This window comes from Phoca vitulina, unplaced genomic scaffold (assembly GCF_004348235.1).
Source record: "Phoca vitulina isolate PV1807 unplaced genomic scaffold, GSC_HSeal_1.0 scaffold4, whole genome shotgun sequence".
NCBI classification, from domain to species: domain Eukaryota; kingdom Metazoa; phylum Chordata; class Mammalia; order Carnivora; family Phocidae; genus Phoca; species Phoca vitulina.
The window spans coordinates 26,668,873-26,693,531 of record NW_022589707.1 but is presented as its reverse complement, the minus strand read 5'-3'; the positions used below and the strand labels follow the sequence as shown (position 1 = coordinate 26,693,531).

At 36.0% G+C, this 24,659-nt stretch overlaps 1 protein-coding gene across 3 annotated transcripts in view; it reads right to left on the bottom strand.

The window, feature by feature from the left end:
• Nucleotides 1–24,659, bottom strand: part of TFEC (transcription factor EC) — a 120,286-nt gene that overhangs the window by 18,846 nt on the left and 76,781 nt on the right. For 2 of the 3 annotated variants that reach the window (XM_032401730.1, XM_032401729.1), the window contains exons 2-3: nt 20,567–20,818; nt 11,734–11,820 (exon numbers count right to left, since the gene is read on the bottom strand). In XM_032401730.1, coding sequence (XP_032257621.1) covers nt 11,734–11,820; nt 20,567–20,746 — 267 coding nt within the window. In that variant the 5' untranslated portion in view covers nt 20,747–20,818. The remainder of the gene's footprint in view (nt 1–11,733; nt 11,821–20,566; nt 20,819–24,659) is intronic. The other variant, XM_032401731.1, reaches the window with a different exon arrangement.

Genomic DNA, 24,659 nt, shown 5'->3' with positions numbered 1-24,659 from the left:
TGGGGAGGGTATGTGCTATGGTGAGCGCTGTGAATTGTGTAAGACTGTTGAATCACAGACCTGTACCTCTGAAACAAATAATACATTATATGTTAAAAAAAAAAAGAAGAAGAAGAAGTAGATAGCGGGAGGGGAAGAATGAAGGGGGGGAAATCGGAGGGGGAGATGAACCATGAGAGACTATGGACTCTGAGAAACAAACTGAGGGTTCTAGAGGGGAGGGGGTGGGGGGATGGGTTAGCCTGGTGATGGGTATTAAAGAGGGCACGTTCTGCATGGAGCACTGGGTGTTGTACACAAACAATGAATCATGGAACACTACATCAAAAACTAATGATGTAATGTATGGTGATTAACATAACATAATAATAAAAAATTAAATTAAATTAAATTAAATTAAAATTAAAAAAAAAAAAGCAGAGACGTAAACAGATATTTAAGACACTAAGGTTCATAGCAGCATTATTCATAGAAGCCAAAAGGTGGAAATGACCTAAATGACCATCAACAGATGAAGGAAAAACAAACAAAATGACCTTCAGTGGATGAAGGAAAAAACAAAAATAATATACTGGAATATTATAAAGCCTTAAGAAAGAATAAAATTCTGATACATGCTACAACATGGATGAATCTTAAAAATATTATGCTAAGTGAAATACGCCTGACAGAAAAGGACAAATATTGTATTATTCCACTTACAAAAAGTACCTTTTATTTTTTTTTTAAGATTTTTATTTATTTATTTGACAGAGAGAGACACAGTAAGAGAGGGAACACAAGCAGGGAAGAGGGAGAAGGAGGCTTCGCACGGAACAATGCGGGGCTCGATCCCAGGACCCTGGGATCACGACCTGAGCCGAAGGCAGACGCTTAACGACTGAGCCACCCAGCCGCCCCACAAAAGGTAACTTTTAATAGTCAAATTCATACAGACAAAAAGTAGAATAGAAGTTACTAGGGGCTCAGGGCAGGAGGAAAGAGTTAGCAATTGTTTACCATGTGTAGAGTTTCTATTGCAGATGATGAAAAAGCTCTGGAAATGGATAGCATGATGGCTGCACAACATTATGAATCTGCCTAATGCCACTGAATTGTACACTTAAAATGTTTACAATGGCAAATTTTATGCTACACACATTTCACCACAATAAGAAGATAATAAGCTATGTTACCCATAATAATTTTCCAATGATTGTGAACACTTGGACAAAAAGCATGAATTTCTAGAAAAATATTATTTAGTAGAACTGACTGAAGAAGTAATTAATAGCTTGAACAGTCTTATGATTACTGAAGAAATAAAAACAAACTTGCACAAGAAAATATCTGGACTAGATGGTTTTATGGGTAAAAGTGTTACATTTTCAAGAAATATATCATCCTAATTTTGTACAAACATTTTCAGACAATAGAGATAAGAGAGAGTATGTCCTAATTCATTGAGTCTGAAACCATATGGAGACATTATGAGAAAGGAAAATTATAGGCCCATTTCACTCATGACTGTAACTCTGAAGCAAAATATTATTGGCTAAATGAAGGGTAGTGCAGGCTTCCAGGTACGGAATGAGTAAATCATGGGGATGAAAAGCACAGCAGAGGGAATACAGTCAATGGTATTTGTAATGGTGGTAGCTACAGTTGTGGTGAGCATAGCGTAACATACAGAGTTGTGCCATCGCTACGCTGTATACCTGAAATTAATGTAACATTGGATGTCAACTATACCTCAATAAAATAAATAGTACTAGCAATATGAATCCAAGAGAATATAAACAAGATATTTTGCCCTAAAAATGTTGGGTTTCCCATAAACATATTTTATGATGTTAAAAGAGAAAAAGACATCTATGATCAGATCAATAGATTCAGAAAAAGTCTGATAAAATTCAATCCCATTTATGATAAAGTTCTTAGTGTTTGAGAAAATAATAAATTTCCATAACCCTAGAAAAATATAGATTTGTCTATTGTTAAAATCATGCTGCCCTATGAGAAAATAAAATCTGGGTCCAAATATATTGTAGAAACATCTAAATAAACTATGAAAATGCTCATATATCCATTTATTCTTATCAGGCTAAATATAATAAAGGACAACATCATTAATCTGACCTAAATTTCACATATGTTTTCCCAATTATTTTGGCCTCTTCCCTCTTCATATACTATGTCCAATCTATCACCCAGTATGATTTTTTTTCTTTTAAATCATGGGTCAGTTTATATTTTCTTCTCTGTCCTCATATATCAATTCTTCAGGGTCCTAAACGTAAATTATATCCCTCCATCTACTATCCCTCCATCCCTGTCAATTAATTCCCAACTGCCCTTCTCAGACCAACTCATGTTTTAAAAATACAGCTACCTTCTGATCTCCCCCACCCCAAAAATCAAAAATCAAAAATCTCTCCCCTCCAACTCCCATATTAAGGTCAAACTCTTGTGTCTAGCTTTCAAAAATCTCATTAAATGGCCCCTCATTATCTAGTCAACATTATTTGCCACGACTCTCAAGTTATAAAATATTTCTTGTCACCATGTACACATATACCATGGCATGGCTTCCAAAATAGATTTCAGACTCCAATGGGAGGGAGGGAAAGAGTGTTGCCACAAGGAACATATGAGTCTATATATTGGTAATTTTTTTTTAAAAAGATAGTAAAATACAAATATTATCCTATCACATATACTATGTCATAGGCAGTTGAGTATTTATTATGTGCCAGATATTAAGCTAGTATATTCCATAATAATACCAAATAACATTATCTCAAGTAATCTTCATAACAACTCTATGAGGTATCATATTTCCCATTTTAAATAGAAAATAATCAAAATTGAAAAGTTAAGTAATTATCTCAAGATCAAACAGTTATATAAATAGTGGGCCTGGGATTTAATCCTGGATCTATCTGAAACAAAGGCTGGATTCCTTACTACCTACCCTATTCTGGAAAGGTCCTTGCCTTAACACTTTTAATGGTAAGAAGTGATCTGAATATGCAAAAAAGTTGGAAGCCACTGGACTATTTTTTTTTCTCAGTTTTATTCAAGTATCAAAATTCAACTTACTCCCTAAGGCTCAACTTAAAGTCCAAACCTTCTCCAACACTGTCTTTCATGCCAGCCCGGTTTATTTTTCTCTTCACCAAAACATATAGGACTAATAAACTCATCCATAAATTTAATAATTTAGTTTATATTTATTGTTTTACCCCTCTTCATTTATATTCACTCAGCAAGGAGAGTACAATAGTATATACTACTTACCATGTTCATGAAAATTAATTACTTATCTAAAACCCTAAGAATTTTCTGGAGACGTGTGTGTGTGTGTGTGTGTGTGTATGTATAATGTATGTGTATAGATGTATTATATATGTATATTGTGTATGTGTGTCTATGTGTATGTGTGGTCTGTGTGTGTGATATATCCTTCTTCCAGATAATCTCATTATAAATACAAAAGAGGAAAGAAAATACATATAGTTATATATTTTCAGGCAATTTTTCAGTATAAACACTAAAAGCAAAAAACTTCATATGCCCTTACATATATATGTTTATGTGTGATATCTGTGTATCTATATTTATATCATATATTTAGTGTAAGTTTCATGGGAAACTGAGGGAAAACTTTGAGTTGTTTGGATCTTCTATTTTTCTTTTCTGTGAAGACACTCACTGTGGAACTAATATGGTAAAAGTGAGTATGAGATTATTAGAATAACTGTAGACATAAAAAGAAGAGAAACATCAGGCATAAAGAGAGAGCACTGTAGGGAGCATATACCACACAATGTATGCATACATAAAAAACTGGCATTTAAAAGATTATTTTCTTTCCTTTGGGGTATTTGTTCATTTAAATGTAGTAAACTAGATTTTTCCAGTTTTAAGACACACACCATTGATCTCCCTCTTTATTTTATTTGCAAAAGCAGGGCTACGAGGTTTGAATGACAAACATTGAATAGGGAAGTCCCACTGAGTTATTATTATTTTTGTTCTATTATGAGTGAATAAAAATAATGTGTTGGGCGGGAGTAGAAGGTCCCTTGTCCTTGACCAGCTGGCTTATAACTTAAGTAGAAAAGATAAAACACAAAATAGAGATGGTAACTTATAAATACTTTTGCATCATACACTTTATATGCATATGATCTATTTAGTACTAAATTAATAAAAACAGCTATTGATTTAATGTAAACACTGCAATAAATAACCAGTGGAACCCTCACTTTTTGATAGAAAAGTCCCAGTAAAACATTTTTAACAATTTTTTTTACTAAAGAAACTATAACAGTATTTTTACTGTATCCAGAGCACCAAAAACTATCTTGTAAGTAAGCAAGCTTGTCAGTACAGCAGATTATGTATTATGCATTTCAAAGCTCAATACCTACCTTGTTTTATTGACTATTAGTTTGTAAAGTTTATTTTCAGTATTTAAGGTGGCTTCATATCCAAACATTGAAAGAATTCCAAAATTCCCTTGCTCACCAGTTTTAACTCTGAAGTGTCTCTAACCTTCCCGAGAGCAATGTTTTTCTCTTTCTACTTCATCATTTTCTTTTCCTTAAAAACTGGCAAACAATAGCTGAGAGGACTGGGCAGAAAACTTGGTGCCAAGGTGGACTTTGGCTCTTCCTTGGACTTTAAGACTAATCTGGTCTAGATTGTGATTGACAAAAGCTTGCTTGTGATGTTATACAGTCCTCTCAAGTTCCAACCAAGCGCAAGGGGCTGTTAATATTTACTCAGTCCTCATCTCTGGAACGGTCTTGAACTATAACAGTTTACTGAGATTGCCAAATGCCACCAGCATTTACAGACACCTGATTGAAAAAATAGCTATCTATGATAAAAGAAATGAGTTACTATGCACTACCACGTCTCGGAAAGGAAGGGGTGAAACCAAGACCACCGGGTGGAAATTATAGGGACACAGATCTAAACTCACGGGCTAAGCAATCAACCTGCACGTGTGTGGTAGGGAATCCGATCAGTCTGAGGTCCCCTCAACTCTTAGGATTCTACAGGACTAGGAAACAGCTCCCTTTCGAGGCTGATGGCACAGGAGGGTGGGTAGGATTGCTGTTGCATCTGGTACCCTACAGGCCTGGATTCAAACCCTCCCCTGCCATTCACTAACTGCCGTAACTGGAACAAATTACTGAACTTCTCTAAGCCCCTTTCCTCATTTATAAAGTGATAACAGGTAATACTAGTCTCTCTCCCCTGGGTTTGTTGTGATGATCAATGCAATTTTTCACAAAAAGCATTCTGCACAAGCCTCGTCACATAACAAGTAGCCGAGGCACGGTACCTATTACTATGGTTGTTATCCTCGTTGCTACTGCCTTTGTCTGTTAAAAAAATTATTAAATACTAATGTATAATAGGAATACTTTTTTCAATACAATGTGTGGATTTTGAAGTGTTTCACATGCATTTGCTGAACACCTATGATGTGCTAGGCGTTGTGCTAGGTGCCGAGGATAAAATAATGAACAGTCACAGCTCTAGGTTCCAGGGACCCAGATAAAATTGTTATCTTCAAGGAGTTTACATCCTAGGGGTGGGAGCACACAATAAATAGGTAAATAAAGTAATAATTCTGATCATAAGTGTCAGAGGTCATCAAAATAAGATAGTGATTTAGGGAGTGATGAGATGGGGTCTTTTAACTAGGCTGACTACGGAAGGCCTCTCTGACAAGATGATATTGACTAAAGGTTGGAAACATAAAGGGGCAGCGATGCAAAGTTCTGGGACAAAAAAGGAAGTTCAATGGTCTTAAGATGATACTATGCATGTCATGTTCAAGGAGCAGGAAGAAGGCTATTGAGACCAGAGCCTAAAGTTAAAGGGAAATGCTGACAATGGTAAGGTGTCTGGATTATATTCTGAGGATTTTAGGAAGTTAACAGAATGTTAAGCAAGGAGAAACAGGATCTGATTTTTGCTTTGTGCAGATCATTCTGGCTATTGTGTGAACAGCTGTAAGGGGGCAAGAAGTGGCAGGGAAGTTAGGCTGAATTCTGTTTCTGAAGTTCAAGCGAGAGATGATGGTGTTTTAGTAGAGAAGCTGATAAGAAGCTGTGAGATTCGGGAAATCTCGGATGCTCGTTAGAATGTACTGATAGATGTGGAGGTGTGGGAGCAAGAGAGAGAAGAAAGATGACTCTTTTGGAGTAGGGGTTCTACATGAACCAAAAGTAGATTTGGGTAGTTGGCGGGGGGGCGCGGACAAAAACTTTCTGTTGGTCATATTAAGTTTGAGATGTCTATTAGAAGCATAAAAGATGGGGCGCCTGAGTGGCTCAGTCATTAAGCATCTGTCTTCGGCTCAGGTCATGATCCCAGGGTCCTGGGATCGAGCTCCACATCGGGCTCCCTGCTCAGCGGGGAGCCTGCTTCTCCCTCTCCCACTCCCTCTGCTTGTCTTCCCCCTCTCACTGTCTCTGTCTCTGTGCCAAATAAATAAATAAATAATCTTTTAAAAAAAAGAAGCATAAAAGATGTCAAGCAGTAGGATATATGAGTCTAGCGTATAGGGAGAGGTCTAGGCTGGGGAAGGGTGGAGATCACCTGTAGGATGTATACATACCTGAGAAAAGAGGGCTGAAGTCTGAGCCTTGGAACAGGTGAGTATTTAGACATCTGTTAGAAGAGAAAGAACCAGGGAGGTGGGTAGAAAACCAGAAAATGTGGTGCCAGAGAATCCCAGATCATACTTCAAGAAGGAAAAGTGGTCAACCATGGCAAATACCACTGAGAAGCCAAGTGAGGCGAGAATGAAGAACTTGCTACTGGCTTCTACTTTGGTTGGTTTTAAGAGCTCCTTTAGAATGGTGAGGACAACAGCTCTGTTGGAGAGTAGAAAAAAGGAGGGGAGGAAATGGTGGCAGGGTGAAGATGGAAGCAAGAAGTTCTTCTGTGTGTAAGTAAGTCATGAAATAGTGTGGTAGCCGGAGAGAAAATGCGTTCAAAGAGAGTTTTGGGGGTTTGGTTTTAATTTTAGGGAGTATTATTAAAGACCAGTGTAACACTGATATGTATAATCCCGTAGATCAGAATAGACTGATTATGTAGGAGAAGGACTCATTATTTAGAGAAGGAAAGTCCTTGAGAAAGTAAGTAGGAGTGAGATCCAGGGCACAGGTGATGGGCTGGCTTTAGATTATGAGCTGGAGCTATTATTTTAATAGAAGAGATGGCAGAAGAAATGAAAACAGATGCAGGTGGTTTAGTAGAATTGGTGATGCCAAGGTAATGAATGAATTCCAATAGTGTTGCATACATTTGCTCTTTGAAATACATTGTAAAAAAGAAATTGGCTGCAAAATGAAGAATGGACAATGAATTGTGGAGTTTTGAGGAGATAAGAGAAGATATTAAAAATTGGTCTCAATTAATGAGAATTTTTACCAGGGCATGGCTGTGTATACCAGTAGAATAGGTGGTGAAAAGCCCTGCGAAATTTCGGTCATGTATTTGAGGTGAGTACTATGAACAACGTGGTGAAATTTTATCCATTAAGCTGCTCAGGTTGAGATGTGGAGTAAGATGAGAGAAGTTTAATCAGGGTAGGGGTTTGCCAGGGAAGTAAAATGAAGAAAAACAGGGAGATATTAGGAGTGTTTGCAAGACAATTGGTTAGAGTGCTTGACCAAGGACTCTAGACAGGTTAAGGAAATTTTCAAAATGTTGTGAGTGCAAAGTCATAGCTATTGAAAATAGTGATAGAGTACATTGATTTGGAGCTTGAACAATTGGTGAAATAAGAACACTACAGCAAAGGTACTGAACAAATAGAATGTCATGGTCAAAAAGTATGAAATAAAAATGTTATAGGATAGAAAAAAATGGTAATAACAAGATCTAGGCTATCATCATATGAAGGGATGGCTAAATGAGAAAGAGAAAAATACATTGGCACTAAAGAGACTGAGAAACTGACAGGTTAGGGTTTTGTCAAAAATATGATTAATTTGGCTGAACGTTTCTTGCACTTTGGCTCTTTGCAATCTCGTTTACATAGTTGTTGCAGTAAGAAGAAGCTGACAGATAGCTAGTAGAAACCTAGAGGTAACTTCTCTTTAATTATTCTGACTCTAGTCACTGATTACTCAACATTCATTTCTGGGTAAGAAATACCTGGGCTAAACTGATCTGTGAAGACTTTGAACTAGTTCATTCAACCTGGCTAAATGTGAAGGATCACCACAAGTGGTTCAAGATTCCCCTCAGCAGCTTCCAAGTTTCCCATCAACAGAAGTTATAACATGACTTTCAGTTAAGCCTATATGCAGTGGTCCTGAGCTAAATCTTAGCTAAGTGACATCCAAGGTTTTCTGCTTAGGCCACAGCCAGAGTCTGCTAAAGTGATTAACAGCACCCTCAATCGATGGCCCCTGAGATTCTACAGCGTTCTAGGAGAACTAGAGAAATTATATGTAAAATACGTAGAAAAGTGAGTTTCAAGTAATAGGTGAGAAATTAATAATAATTATTGCTAATTGATAAATATCTCACTTTTGAAGTTTACCATAGGGACATCTGTTGGTTTAGCCTCATTAGAATTCACTGACATTTATTTTGGTAACAATTCCTGTTCTCGTTCTCACTCTTACTCTAGGTAATTTGTTGTGTGGGGCTGCTCAATCCACAGCTCGAGGGTGGGCCCAAGACCCAGAGAAATTGACTTAGGGATAGACATACAACAGACGTTGCTCCAATAAGAATCATCCCAGGGATTTAACTGAAACAAAGGGGAAAAGGATGCTCTCCTTCTCTTAGGTTGCCAAGTCTGACTGAATGTATCCATTAGGATGAATTTGGCTATAGCAATCAGAAAATCCTGACACACTTAGCTTATAAAATGAAGGGGAAAAAAATTTTACATAAGGTGAAATCCACAGATAAAGAATTCTCCAGGGGCATATAAGCAGGATTTCTTTTGGCTTTTCTTCTCCCTTTGTTTCGTTTGGTTTTCCTTAGTTTATTTAGCTCCTGGGCAATAAAATGACTACATCAGTCACATTGTCCTAAACATCACGGAGAGGCAAAACCTTCTCTTTCTTGGGTCTACTTTAAAGACTTAAGAAAATTCCCAGGGAGCTGCTCAACATGTCAAAATTGCAACACAAGCCCATTCTTAAAACTCTCTGCCAGGGGAAGTGGGGCCACCAAGATTGGCTTAAATTAATCAGAAACTTCTCTTCCTTGTGAAGAAGTAGATGTCTGAAAAAAAAAAAAAAACTGGGTTCACAAGAAGGAACTATGTGCATAGCTAGGAATAGGCTATGGTAGTGTTTGCTCAACAGCTGGGAATAAAGCCAGCACAGAAGAAAACAAAGGCAAAGTTTCGGAAGGCTGCCCGCATGCGATAGTACTTAGGAATTTACACATGACATGAACCAACAAATTTCTTTCATGCTTAAGCTCCAGATGAGCCAGATTCTACCATCTGCACCAAAAGTTCACTCGCTAATACTCTCACTCAAAGCATTCCTCTGAATCCAACAGGTCTTTATTTTTATCCACATGAACTATAAAAATCCTTCAGAGTTTCCCATCTCTGTTTTACCAGCCATTCTTAAACATTCTTTTTTCTCACCTCTTGCTGTTTCTTATGTTGCTCTCTTAACTTGCTACTTTTCTGTGTTCATGGCTACCTCTTAAAATCTTAACTATCCCTCATAACTATATTTCAAACATCATCTTTTCCTAAAGCACTTCCAAAAAATCTCAATGTAATATGGTTTCCCCTTCACTTGAACCCCAGAGCAACTCTCTGACTAGTATTTCAAGTGTACACATGTAGTGTACTAAGAGTTCATATAAAAACAACCTTGGAGATAAAAATTTTTAATTATTATTGTAATGCAGAAGAAAGCAGAGAGGTTAAGTGACTTACACAACATCTAGATTAGAACCTGGGTTTAACACAGATCCACACTCTCCCTCCCTGCCCCTCAGGGGCACCTCTGTCACTGCCCCACTATCATGTGATCTCTTGACTTGTGAATTGCGTCTTACTCAACTTTAGTTTCCTATGGTACATGTATTCTGCTTTGTACATAATACATATGGAATAAATATATTTGGTTAATTGAACTCTTTTGTTTTATATATAGATCTAGATTTATCAATGATTGCTGATTGGTCAACACATATTTCTTTGTATAAGTGTGGGTAGGCCAGGAGTATCTATCTTTTTAAAAGTACATCCTAGCTATCGAAAGCAAATTCCAGATAGTTATTGCCACCAATTTGCACTGAGCAAGCCATTCTATGCAGCCTCTGCAAAACAAGTAAGCTAATTTGACAAAGAAAATGTTTCAGTATTCACTTTTAATGAGTACTACAAACAAAGAAAAGATTTCAGGAAATTAGTATCATTTCCTCAAACCCAGAAGTTGAATACTAGTTAAGAAAATAGTAACTTCATGGTGTGAAATTAGACAGAAATTATCATTAGTAATATATTTATCTAGAGAATTAGTCAGATTTCATGTAACTATGCTGCCTGAAATCTGAAGAGAGAAGAGGTAGAAAGAATTGTCAGTCCATCCTAAAAAATAAAGTAAAATAAAAATAAAACCTGCAAAAAGACTAGGTTTTAAACCTCATTTGACCTTTGTCAGATAATGCCAGTATTAGTGAACTGTTCTAGGGGGTCCTGCATACCAGAGAAAAGGAGAAAAGGAGGAAAGAGATACTTCTCTCTAGATATTCTGTCTGGGGAAAAAAGAAAGAGAAAAGAAAAAAAGGGGTACTTTCTTCAATTTTTTCTTAAGGTCGTAAACTTAAATGTTCATCATTAACATATTCCAGCTCATTGATTTACTACACAATATATATACATTGATATACTACACAATATAGTCAGAATTCATTTTCTTTAAATGAAATGTTTAAAATAACAACCCAATCACAGTCTTCCTTATATTTTCTCATTTTTCTAAAAGGTCCAAAACTATAAACACACCAACCAACAATAACCCTTCGAAGTAGGTGAAAAGACCTTGCACGCCCTTTACAAATAACATTTTTAGTGATTAATAAATGAATAATGAGAAGACAATAGCAATCAAACAGGAGATAAGATACCATCCCTTCATTGCATATCATTCCAGGAATTTGTGTTGATTGCAACATAAATGTCTCTACATGCCTTAAAGTAGGGTGAGGCCTGTTCTGCTTTTCTTAAGTTCATCTTTGATCTCTGGTTATTGGATCTAAAGTAAAGTCATATTTTTTGTTGTTGTAATATTTTTTCTTGTCTCTACAAGGTTTAGAGCCTCTGAATCTGATTGTTGTTAGTTGTGGTAAAATTGTCAAAACTTAGGCATTAGCTTATGAGAATGTTTTGATTATATGCTGTGTTTCAGGAAATCTGAAGATTAAATCACTCACAAAAAATGCTATAGCAAATTAGATATATAATTAGATGGATGTTTATAAGGACTAGATAGATAGATGGGTAGATAGATAGATAGATGGAATATCACAAGCCCTATCATCTTCCTCAATAACATTACATAATCTTTTTTCTGCACCAATAATATTTCCTAATATTCATCTGTTACCTGTGTCTGTTTCAAAATGTAGGAGAAGACACCATTTACTAATCAATTAGATTTCTTTTTTTTATCATCAGATGCCATTATTTATTTCAATCTCATTGACCTCCTCAGGTCTGGAAACACTTACTGTTCTTTGCATTAGCAGAGGAGAGTCTGTTCCTTCCTCTTTAAAACTTGACTCCATACCGATTATATCCTCAATTACGTCTTCCATCTAGCAAAATATAATACATTTAGAATACTGTGCATAATGATAAGAGTTGTGCTTCAGCCTGAATTCAGAGAGAAAATATTTAGCAATCTTTAAAAGTTTTAAAGAATATTTAAATTAAGGTTATATGTATATCAAAACCCAGACTACTTTAGAACTTAAAATGAAGAAATCCTGCCACTCTTTGATCTGTGTTGTTTTTCCATGCATTTGCTTCCACCAGCTGGCAGGTGATGGCTGGGCAATCACCCTGGGCTAGTCCCTTGGAAATCAGTATCTCTATAAATAGAGTGGTTATCATGAAGTGCCTCAAGCCAGAGCCCATGTACTTAACATGTAGAGAGATGACTTCCTACAAATGTTCTGATTGCATCTTACAGGTGGATATTCAAATAGCAGTGGTCAAACCAGCCAATCGGTCCACATGGATACAAACTACATGGAAACATATTATCCAGCTTTCCCTAATGGCTAATAATAATAATAGCAATAGCAACAACAACAATAATCACTGACACCTAAAATAGTAACAAAAGCAAACATATAGTGTGGGAGGATATGCCAGGCACTTTCTCTGTGCTTTGCATACATCAGCTCATTTAATCTTCACAACTTTATGAAGTGGATACTATCATTACCTCCATTGTACAGATGAGGAAACTGAGAGGAAAAAAAAAAGTGCTCAATAGCTCATTCCAGATTAGAAAACTGGTGAGTGACAAAGGCAGGATTGAAATTCTGGAAATCTGGCCCTAAAGTCCTAACTTAAGTCAGCTTTTTACTCCCTTTCTCAATTCCTTTCTAAAATAGCCTTCCTTCCCTCCTGTACTTTAGCTGGAGAAGATTTTAAAAGCTTGCACTTAAAAAAAAAAAAAGAGGGAGACAAACCATAAGATACTTGTAACTGCCAAGAACAAACTGAGGGTTGCTGGAGGGAAGTGGGTGAGAGAATGGGCTAAATGGGGGATGGGGATTAAGGAGGGCACATGTGATGAGCACTGGGTGTTATATGAAAGTGATGAATCACTAAATTCTATTCCTGAAACCAATAGTACACTATATGTTAACTAACTAGAATTTAAATAAAAACTTGAAACAACAAAAAAAAGTTTCTCATCAAACCAAAAATAAATAAATAAAGGCTTGTGTTTTAAAAATACCATGCTTGCCCCCTCTTTCTCTCTCTGGCTCTAGCTCTCCTCTCTCCCATTATATTCTCTTTAGTGCAATTTTAAAATATGGTGTAAACTCAAAGATAATGAGAATGCTGAATTTATACAACTGTAGTACTCTGAATTTCCTATAACATTTGCAGAAACAACTAGGAGTAAACTCGGAGAGACATATGAAAATATTTTACAATTCTGTTAATGTTATCTTCTAAAGCAACATTTCTGAGAACCTTAGAGAATTAAATATTCAGACTTCTATTAAGATACTCCTAAAGTTGATATGCCAAAAAACTGGAACTCTTTTCAATATTAATTTAACAAATATTTGCTGAGCAATACTTATGGCAAGACCTTGTTGTAAGTACTGGAGCTATAAAAGCAAACAGCACAAAGTCTCTGCCCTCTTGGAGTGATAACGCTAATGAGGAAACAGACAATAAACAGCTTAATAACAAACAGTGGTCTGAAGAAATTAAAGCAGGTAGGAAGAGAGCTTGATGGGAATGAGTGTTATTTTGGAAAATGGTCAGAGAAGGACTTACTGATATTTGAACAAAGACATGAATACCATGGCGAAGAATAGTTCTTGGAAAGGAAGCAAAAATTACAAAGACCCTAAGGTAGGAAGATGAATGTTGGAGAAAGAATGTTGGTCAATGGGAATGAAGCAAGAGACAGTTTTGAGATTAAGTTGAAAAGTATGCCCTCTAGGTTGTAAAACCCTCTAGGCCAGTGGTGTCGAACAAAAATTTCTGCAAGCATAGAAATGTCTTGTATCTGCACTGTTCAATACAGTAGCAACTAAGCACTTATGGTGACTGAGCACTTGAAGTATAGCTAGTTTAACTGAGGCATTAAATCTTTTCTTCTCAAGTTTTTATTTAAATTCCTGGGCTCAGGAATTAAATTTTTGATCTCATTGAATTTTTAAAGATTTTATTGAATTTGAATGAATTTAAAATTAAATTTAAATAGCCGCATATGGGCTAGTGAGTACCATCTTCAAGAGCACAGCTCTTGAAAATGGTCTGGATTTTTAAAATTAACTAATTAATGTTAATTTTTAAACTTGAGTGTAGTTGACACACAATGTTACATTAGTTTCAGGTGTACAACGTAGTGATTTGATGAGTCCATACGTTATGCTACGCTCACCGCAAGTGTGGTTACCATCTGTCACTATACAGCACTATGACAGTACAGTTGAAACCTTTCCCTATGCTGTGCCTCTTAGTTCCATGACTTATTCATTCTATAGCTGAAAGCCTATACTTTGCACTCCCCTTCATCCATTTTGCCCATTCTCCACCCCTATTCCCTCTGTCAACCATCAGTTTGTTCTCTGTATTTATAGGTCTGATTCTGCTTTTTTGTTTGTTTGTTCATTTGTTTTGTTTTTAGATTTCACATGTGGTCTGGACATTAGACATTAGTCCATGTACATCGAGAGATCCTTAAAGGATCTAAGATAGTAAGTATGCATATTTTATTTTCTTTTGGTTAGTACAGTCTATGAAAGTTTTAAAATATATTCTTGATTTTACTGAACTCAAAATTTAATTTCATGATATTTTTCTCATTCAAATTTATCATTCAATGGACAACAAATTTGTACTGAACAGATGTAAAGAAGACCTGAGGAAAGAAGGATGCTAAACAGAGTTTATGGTAACTGCTTTTCTTTGGAGTGCTTGTAGTAGTTTCAACAAAAATTATATATCTATCATTTATTCCCTTTCTTCCTGGAAACTTGCATCATAAGTGACCCACTCTCCTGCATCTTTAATTTTCTCCTGTTGTCAACAAATATGCTTAGGTTTCTCTTATTTCATTAAGAATTCTATCTTTCCTACTTGTGAAAACTCAACCTCCTTGGAGGCTCTTCTTTTCTTCTCTAACACTGCGATCCCTCATTTCTCTCATCCACCTACATGACTGTCTTTGCCCCTAATCTATTGAAGACATCGGTCCCTCCATTATCCTAAATTGATTTTAAGATCTAAGATCCATTCAAAATCTTGCTTCACAGTTTCCAGGAATCTTCAGAACTAATCACCTAAGAATCCAGTTGTTATTTTTAAAAAGACAATAACCACAACATTTTATATCAGATGAAACAGAAATAACATATTAGACAAAAGAAGAATTACAAATCAGCAGAATAAGTATCTTCAAAATGATAAATGAAGATGAAATACAAGAAAGGACAAATTATTTTGACTAAAATCAAAATGGAGATAATAGGTATGCAAAGTATGAGGTTCGAGGGCAAAGAAAAAACATTTATAAAATTTGAAAAGCTTAAAAATAAAGATCTACAAAAGACCAACCATGAAAATTTTCAACAACACTGAGTGCAAGAAGACAATGGGATAATAATTGAAGTATTAAAGGTAAAGAACTTTGAACCTAGACATTTATAACCAATAAGATATCCTTTAAGTATATGTGTGAAATAAAATTGTTCTAAGGCATAAAAACCCAGAAGTTTTAAGGCAAAAAGTCCTTTGAAAAATTCTTCCAGGAGGTACTCCAGTTAGATGAAAAATAAAACTATGAAATTGATATAAAATGTAAGAAAATGAGTAAATAGGGGCGCCTGGGTGGCTCAGTCAGTTAAGGGTCCATCTCTTGATTTCAGCTCACGTCATGATCTCAGGGTCTTGATATCAAGCCCCGTGTGGGGCTCCCTGCTCAGCAGGGAGTCTGCTTCTCTCCTTCTCCCTCTCCCTCTGCCCCTCCCCTTGCGTGCATGCTCTCTCCCTCTCACTCTTCAAAATAAATAAATAAATCTTAAAAAAAAAAAAAAAGAAAAAGAAAAATGAGTAAATAAAAGTAAAATTTTTCTGGCCTAAACAAGAATATAAATAGACACAGAGAGAGAGAGAGATACTATAAATCCTAATACAGGGAGACAGGTAAGAACAAGGAGATAAGACCATACTCAGGAAGATTTTTACTTAAGGGTGTGACATAGATCTTGCTGAACAATGATATAGATATAGAAAAAGATGTAACTATTGCATCTTAAAAAGTTAGAGAACAAAAAAAGAGAGGGGCGCCTGGGTGGCTCAGTCCTTAAGCATCTGCCTTCGGCTCAGGTCATGATCCCAGGGTCCTGGGATCAAGCCCCACATCAGGCTCCCTGCTCCACAGGAAGCCTGCTTCTCCCTCTCCCACTCCCCCTCTGCTTGTGTTCCTGCTCTCGCTGTCTCTCTCTCTCTGTCAAATAAATAAATAAAATCTTAAAAAAAAAGAAGAGAGAAAAACAACCTGTTCAATGGAGGATAGAAAAAAATGACAAATAATGAAACAAACTACCGTAATTTTAAAACATTAAAAAAGTAATAAATCCTAATAGTAATAACAAGAATGTAAATGAGCTAACACTCGGCTCAAGAAACTATCTCTCAAATTGGATTTTTAAAAGGTATTGTAATAGTTAAAACAAGAGAGAAAGCTGAAAATAAAGTAAAAAATGTACCACAAATATAACTAAATGGAAATCACAGTAGCAATGTTACTGTTAGGCCATGTAAGATTCAAGATAAAATTTTAAAGGAAAAATAATATCAAATGATCATAAATTGATATGCACTTAAAAATATCTACAGCAACAACCTGTCAGAATTCTATAGAAAAGTAAATCAACAATTGTAGTTGAATATTTTAACTCATTTCTCTCAAAATCATAAATCTGAATTTAGCCTTCTCTTCACCTGTTCTTTAGGCCAGGCCTTGAGTCTTGTCATCCTCTAAACCACTCCATTTCTAAAATCTTAAATTCCATGATCTCATCAAAACACAATCTTCCTTTTAAATCCAATCTAGACCCTGTTGCAAATCAACAAAACAATTTTCAGACTCTCTGTTTTTTCCTTATTAGCTTTCGGCCCGGTCATCCCAAACATCCCAGGTTTCAACCTCTCCACCTCCTGTCAACTCTGAAATCAAGGTGGAAGAATGGTTTCTGCCAACCATCCTACTGAAATTCCTTTTGTTGTTACTTTCCTTGACTGCTTAACAGCCAAATTCAATAGATATTTATCAGCCCTTATTTTACTAGACTTGGCTGCTACACTTGAGTGTATAGTTCAGTCCCTCCTTCTTTAAACTAACTCTTTGGCTTTAATGACACACTGGCTATCTTTTTATTTTACCTTTATAGTCCCTTCTCTCTGACCACCTGCTAAATATTGCTGATGGCTCAATCCATCCTTGGTTCTCTGCTCTCCTTATTATATTCATGATCATCAGGAGCTCTCTTTCTCATGTGAACTTTTAAGTATTCCGCCCCCCTCCATGCTGACAATTCTCAAATCTCTTCTTCCAGTCTAGATTACTCTCCTCAAGGCAAAAATCTCTAGCTGTCACTGGCCTCTCCATATGGTGGTCTCCCAGATACCTCAACTCTAGCATGTTCTAATAGAGGGTCTCATCATCTTTCACTACGTTATAGAAATAACCTCCCACCTGGCCCTCTCCCTCCAGGATTCCTCTCCTCCATAGCAGACAGAATGATATCACAGTCAAATCTGATTATGTCACTCCAGCCCCTACATTTAAACCTTTCCAGGATTTGAAATTGCTTAACATGGAGTGCCAGCCTTTCTGTGATTTGTCTATTGCCTACACCTCTGATGTCACCTCTTGCTACCACCGGCCTCTCTTTTTCTGATCACTTCATTTTCTGCTGTTCCCCATCTTTATTCTCCACTCATGCTACCTCGTCTGTGTCAATGCCCCACTAGTCACTTTCTCTAGGTTCTACTATTGACGTTTCTGAATAAGAAGAGCACTTTCATGCTCCTATCTGTACCATTGTCCTTTCTACATAATATTATAATTATTTGCTAACTTTTGTCCTTTTCCCTTCAACTTATAGCTCCTAGGAGGTACAGCAGATCAGAAAACAAGACAATGAATAATTAAAACATAGCATGTGCTATGAAAATGCTGCAATAAATGCAATTTTTATCCACAGGATACAGGTGTTATTATGAAAAGTCAGAGAATAAGCACTCATCTACACAGGGAACCACGAATAAAATCACCTTAGGCAAGAAACCTGAAATGAATTTTGAAGAGTGAGTTAGAATTATCTCAACAAATGGTGGAGACTGAATGAGTAGATGATAAAGAAAGGACATAAGAATAGAGAACCTGGCCACCGTGAGAAGCACTAGTGAACCCACATACTGAAGCACAGAGTGCCATGGGGCAACTGAATGATAAGTCTGGGTCAGGAGGCAAGGGTTAAGTATGGAAGGGTCCTGTGTGCCATGAGTATAAATTTTATCCTGGAAAGGCCCAGGCTATAAAATGCTTCTTTTGATTTTATATTTCACTGTCTCAGAGACCATTAATCACCAAGTTACTCCTGATACCAACGCCCAAATCCTGAATCTGAGGATGCTCTCACAGACTTACTCTGTAGTAGCTGTGATATCTGAGGTCTTCTTTGAATTAATAAAATGTTCTCAGATGTCCCAGGAAGATAAACTTAGGAGAAAGAAACACCAAAGAATGGCAAAAGCCCCATCTCCTGAGCCCCCACTCTGCCTTTGTGTTAGGACCTTTAAAAATGCAAACATCAAAACAACTCTTCTAATCGTAGGAATGCTGGGAAGAGAGGTTAAGGACTGAGACCGCATGGCTAGTAAGTGGTGGTTCTAACCCAATGCAGTCTGACTCTGAAGACTGCACATTGCTGCTCTGTGACAGGGACTCCGAGCCTGAATCAAAGAATATTAGAAAATTGCAATGACATAGGATACATCTTAGCTGTGAAAGATAACAAGACTGTGAATGGTGGCAGTATGTGAAAATGTTCACATGATAAGTGGACTTTCAAGAGAACAACACTGATTAAAACTACACACACTGAATAAAATTATGATTAAATAGACATTAATGATAGAAGAAACTTGATATACACAGTCGAAGGTACAATGGTTTAAAAAATAGAAAAAAAAATTCTGTAGCCAATGTGCACATCGCCCCAGAGCACTGCACCTTTTGGGCCTTTCAGCCCTTTTCTGCCACTCCCTTTGATGGGCACCACCTACAAGACCACTAAAATCACATAAATTTCCTTTATTATGTAAAAAATTATTATAAAAGAAAAGGTAAGCTGTGTGCCTAGGGAATAAAAACATTTACTAAGAAAAACTAAGAACACTGATACATGTTACTCATCCTTTCTTATTTTTTAGAAAACATATTTCATAAGATACATAATAAGATCATTTTCTGGGTTTTGCCTGGAACTGACTGGCATATGCATATCCTTTGGGATTTGTTTTTTCCTTTAGAAATCAATCTTCCACACAATGAAATGAACTTTGGAAGAAGGTGGTTGTAAGATAAATTGTACTGGTTGAGTTCTAATATTTACTATACAGATGATTTTCATCCTACATATATTTTTATGCCCTTCATAGAGTGAATAGAGAAACTAGCTCTACATTCATTTTTTTTTTAATTCTTTATATAGTCACTACAGAGAAGTATTAGTAAATATCCACGTGGAGACTTATGCTCAGTTTTAGATTTCAATGAGTCCTGTTTTGTGGCTGTTTCATATTTTATTAAACAGTCTACCAGAAACTTATTATTTTCCCTTTTCCAGATGAACGTGAAATTTGCAAAAAACGAAATCTTCCTCTACCACTTGGAATTCACATAATGGGACACTGAGCATTATTCTTTGGTGACTGGAGACTACAGACTTCATAACTAAAAAGCAGCGACCTGAAATCAGTAATAATCATCAGGAATGTAGATTGGGAGATTAAATGTGGGGGATCACAGGACCTGGCCCATCTAACAAATAAAATGGAAAAAAAGAAGAGGAAATGAATAGAAAGCTCAGCTATGAATGTTGTTTTTCTTCACTGAGATATTAAAGGAAGTCTTTTCCCCAGTTCTGGTGGTTTGCCGGTTCAATTCATTCTTCAGTACTTTTCGAAGGTTCATTCATAAGCAGGTCATGATAAATATAAACTCCATGAAGGTACACATTCTTACTCATTTTGTATCCCTGGCACCTCTAAATTCCTGTTATTTAGTCAACGGTGGACAAGTATTTGTTGAAAATAGAAATGAATGAATAAATAATTAATAGTAAGAAATCCAAATGTAATTCCATAAAACATTAAGTGCAGTAAGATTTTTAGTCTTATTTTAGAGCACATATTGACTGCTATTTGAACAACTTCTTCCTGTTTTATTTTAATGGGTATTTAAGATAATATAGCTATCGATAAATATTTTAACTAAATACACCAGAAAATCCTTACAAAGCTAAATCTTCCTAACATAAATTACCGTTAGAGCCTATTTTGACTCACATTGATACATAACTGAAATGAGGTATTGAGAAATGAATTGTTATATTTTATTGTGCATAGGAATCAATATGTGCATAAGTAACTATTATAATGAATACATTAAGACATCCCTTTTGTTAAATGCATTTGCATTTGGAATGTTTAGTATAAAAATGTAGACTTTAATCTCTTTAAATTTTTTTCAAAAACTGATTATATATTTTCATAAGTAGCTATTAGACATACATGCCATTCCACATTGTCATCTTCTTTCCCAAGCGTTAGTAACCTGGTGAGTGGATTTCCAGTAAGGCCAGTGTCACTCTCGGGAGATGGGTGTCCGTGCTGCACCAGAAGTGCACTGCCTGGTGGTGGAGGGTGTGACCGTTTAAGAGTCTGGTTGACAATCTGGTAGTCAAGGGTCATGAAGGGTTTTACTTGTTGTCTCTGGACTTTCTGTAGCTGGGACTTTGCAGGACTTTCCAGATGTGCTGAGACCTACGGAATAAAAACCAAATAAATACAATGTGTAGTATCATCTGGTGAATCAGAGTTCCACTTTAAACAACTTAATTATGACAATAGATACATTACAACATCTACTTCTCTCAAATTGATGGTTTATGCTTCTGTCATAATTTACGTATGATACTAATGGATGATAGTTTTTAAGAAGTAATTTAAACTTTCTAAAATAAAATATATATTTAAAACAAATAACTGAAGACTAAGGAACATATAAAATATTTAAAACAAATAAAAATACTAAAAACTTACTAAAAACTGAAAGAAGTAATTTAAACTTACTAAAAATAAACTTACTAAAACTAACCAAGTTTTTAAGAATAGCTCTCAGTCTGTCTTGGGCTCAGGTCATGATCCAGGGTCCTGGGATCAAGTCCTGCATTGGGCTCCTTGCTCAGCAGGGAGCCTGCTTCTCCCTCTCCCTCTACTGCTCCTCCTGCTTGTGCGCTCTCTCTGTCTCTCTCTGTCAAATATATAAATAAATAAAATCTTAAAAAAAAAAACATAGCTCTCAAAAACATGTAAGTGAACCAAAATTTGGAATAAATATATAAGCAACAATACTTTTTGAGGTTCTAGAAAAAGAAGCTTAAAATAATACAAGGAAAATATAGTAATTTTCATATAATATATATTTCTTGGATTTTTTTATATTACATATAAATACTCCATGGGACATAATCACAACTATTTTTTATTAGATATTTTTTTAAAAAATTATCCATGATGAGCAGAAACTAGAAATATACATACCCCAAATATTAAGTATGATACTTTATGGGTAGTGAAAATCTAAGTAATTTTTTCCATATTTTAAAAAAATTTCTATGCTAGACTTATTTTTATTTTTTATTTATTTTTTAAAAAGATTTATTTGAGAGAGAGAGAAAGAGCGCGAGCACCCACGGTGGGGGGAGGTGCAGACAGAGAGGGAGAGGGAGAGACTCTCAAGCAGACTCCCTGCAGAGTGTGGAGCCCACTCTGTGCTCCATCCCATGACCCTGAGATCATGACCTGAGCCAAAATCAAGAGTCAGATGCTTAACCGACTGAGCCACCCAGGCATACCCTATTTTTATTTTTAAAAATCTTATTTTTAGGAGCCCCTGGCTTGATCTTGATCTTGGGGTTGTGAGTTTGAGTCCCATGTTGGGTCTAGAGATTACATAGATACAAACATACATACATACATAATCTCACTTTTAAGCCTTTCCATATTCTCACTTAATAATAATTGTGTAGATTATTATGAATTGAAGGAAGCATTCAGAGAAAAATGTAACCGCCGTCATGTGCCAACTAAACAACTGTCCAGTATTTTGAAATCCCTTTTCAAAATATAGCCTTAAAATTCTGGTTAGTTATCACAGTTAACAATATTACATTAAGTGCACAAGTGCAATTTTAAGCATGTATGTCAAGCTTTTCCTTTAAAAGACTTTGAAATTAGTATTGCCTGCCAGTCCTCTTTATATGTACTATGCTGTGATGTGGCTTCTAATACATTTTCCTCAAGTGGTCTATATATAAACCTATTTAATATTTCCCTCATGTTAAACAATAGTAAAGATTGCTGTACAGTGCTTATTTTTCCTTTTATTTCAGCTACACAAACTACTCCTTAAATCCTTTAACATGCATTAGCCCAGATAAATAGCCTTTACAAAGTATTTTGCATTTAAATTAGCTGGTTTGGGGTATAATATTGTAGTAGTTACTTTAGTTTAATTCTGTTATGCTGACATTTTTAGCATTATTTTAATTGTACTACCATAAAATAATTTTTCAGTCATATAAAAAAGATTAAGATTGGTAATAAAGATTACACATATTACTAATTATATTGCTATGAGCTTTACAGTTGTAAAATAACATTTCATTAAAATGCCAGTGATAATTTTTCTAGGGTAGCTATTTAGATTATCTTACAGTTTTAGTTAATCCTTCTTAATCTGTATACATTTACAAAATATACATTATAAATAGCATCTTCAGATTTACAAATCACACAATGTAACTGAAGACTAAGGAACATGTATCCCTACAAACGAAAAATGCCTCTTGTTCTAAGAAAAGTATGTTGAATCAGAATTTACAACATTCATTAACTAATTCATTTTTTACTTTTCATCCATTGACTCTAAGAGCTTTCATTAGAGTACTTATTGCATTTGGTGTTACATCAAGAGACATCGTAAATGTGATCCCAGGGCTCTCCAGGCTTATGATCTAGTTGGGCAGTATTAATATCAACCACAGTAAAAACAATAATGATAATAATAATATGCAACAAGTACCAGGATATTTACATTCATTATTTCCTTTAATCTTTGTTACAACCTTAGGAGGGAAGTATCATTACTATCCCCACTGCACTATGTAGATGAAGCTGCAGAGACAGAGAGGTTTAATAACATGTCTCTTATCACTCTGCTAGTAAGGGATGGAGCTGGAATACAGAGCCTGCCTTCCTAAACACTATGCAATATTGGCTCTTGAGTAAATAATTGAAATGACTGGAGTACAAAGGAAGAGCTCAGTGGTGTATACAATGAATTAAAAATGCCACAAAAAGGAGTGGATTTTTAAAACGAATTATAAAAGAAAGTGGTTATAAATCAAGTGTTGGAAAGAAATGGCCTTGCACAGGGTCAAAGGGAGGGAAATCTCAAGTGCAAAAGATCAAAGAAAACAAGAAAGAAGACAAGAAGTTGGGGGTCAGGGGCGCCTGGGTGGTTCAGTTGATTAAGCTTATGCCTTGGGCTCAGGTCATGATCCTAGGGTCCTGGGATGGAGCCCACATTGGGCTCCCTGCTCAGTGCGGAGCCTGCTTCTCCCTCTCCCTCTGCTGTTCCCCCTGCTTGTGCTTTCTCTTGCTCTCTCTCCCACTCTCTTTCAAATAAATTATTTAATTATTTTTTTAAAAAAAAAGCCTCTACATCTGCAGCCAAATAAAGAGGTATTCATTAAAAAAAAAAAAAAGTTGGGAGACAATTACTAATGTTAGTTGTGAAAAAGAACTCACGTGAATACGTTTCCTTTCTCAAAACAAGACCATCTCCTCTGTAGACCATTCTATACAGAGTTGGAGTAAAATATAAAATGGGATCAACTCTAATTCTGCCTAAATTATTGAGGTTTTTTTTTTAAAAGAGAATTACAATGGGTTAGCAGGCAAAAGTGAGGACCATCTGAGACCACATCTATAGAACATCTGTAGAGTAAGCATAAGGGACTAAAAGCTTAGTGGAGCAGGAAAGATTCAATGGAATGTGAAAAAACTACTCCCCAGAAAACCTACATCATCTCCAATCATGAGCTGATTATCAGAACAATGAGATATCTAAGTTTTAAGCAGCAGCTAAACCATGTGCAGCCTATTTTTTAAAGATTTTATTTATTTATTTATTTATTTGACAGAGAGTACGCACAAGCAGGGGGAGTGGGAGAGGGAGAAGCAGACTCCCTGCTGAGCAGGGAGCCCATGGGGCTGGATCGCAGGACCTGAGCTGAAGGCAGATGCTTAACCGACTTAGCCACCCAGGTGCCCCTTGTGCAGCCTATTTTAAAATACTTTTAAATTGCTTGGCATCTGAAGACACAGCCATAAAACTATCGGATTTCTCTTACTGAAGGTCCCAGTATTTTGTGAGATGAAGTAGATGAAATGATAGGTTGCCATTGTTCATTTATCCACTTATTCAAGAAATATTGAGTGCCAAGCGTATATGCGTCAAGTGGGACACCGAAGGTAGAAGGAAAATCAGCACAATACCTGCTTTCATAGAGTTGTGGTCTAGTCAGAGTTTGGACAG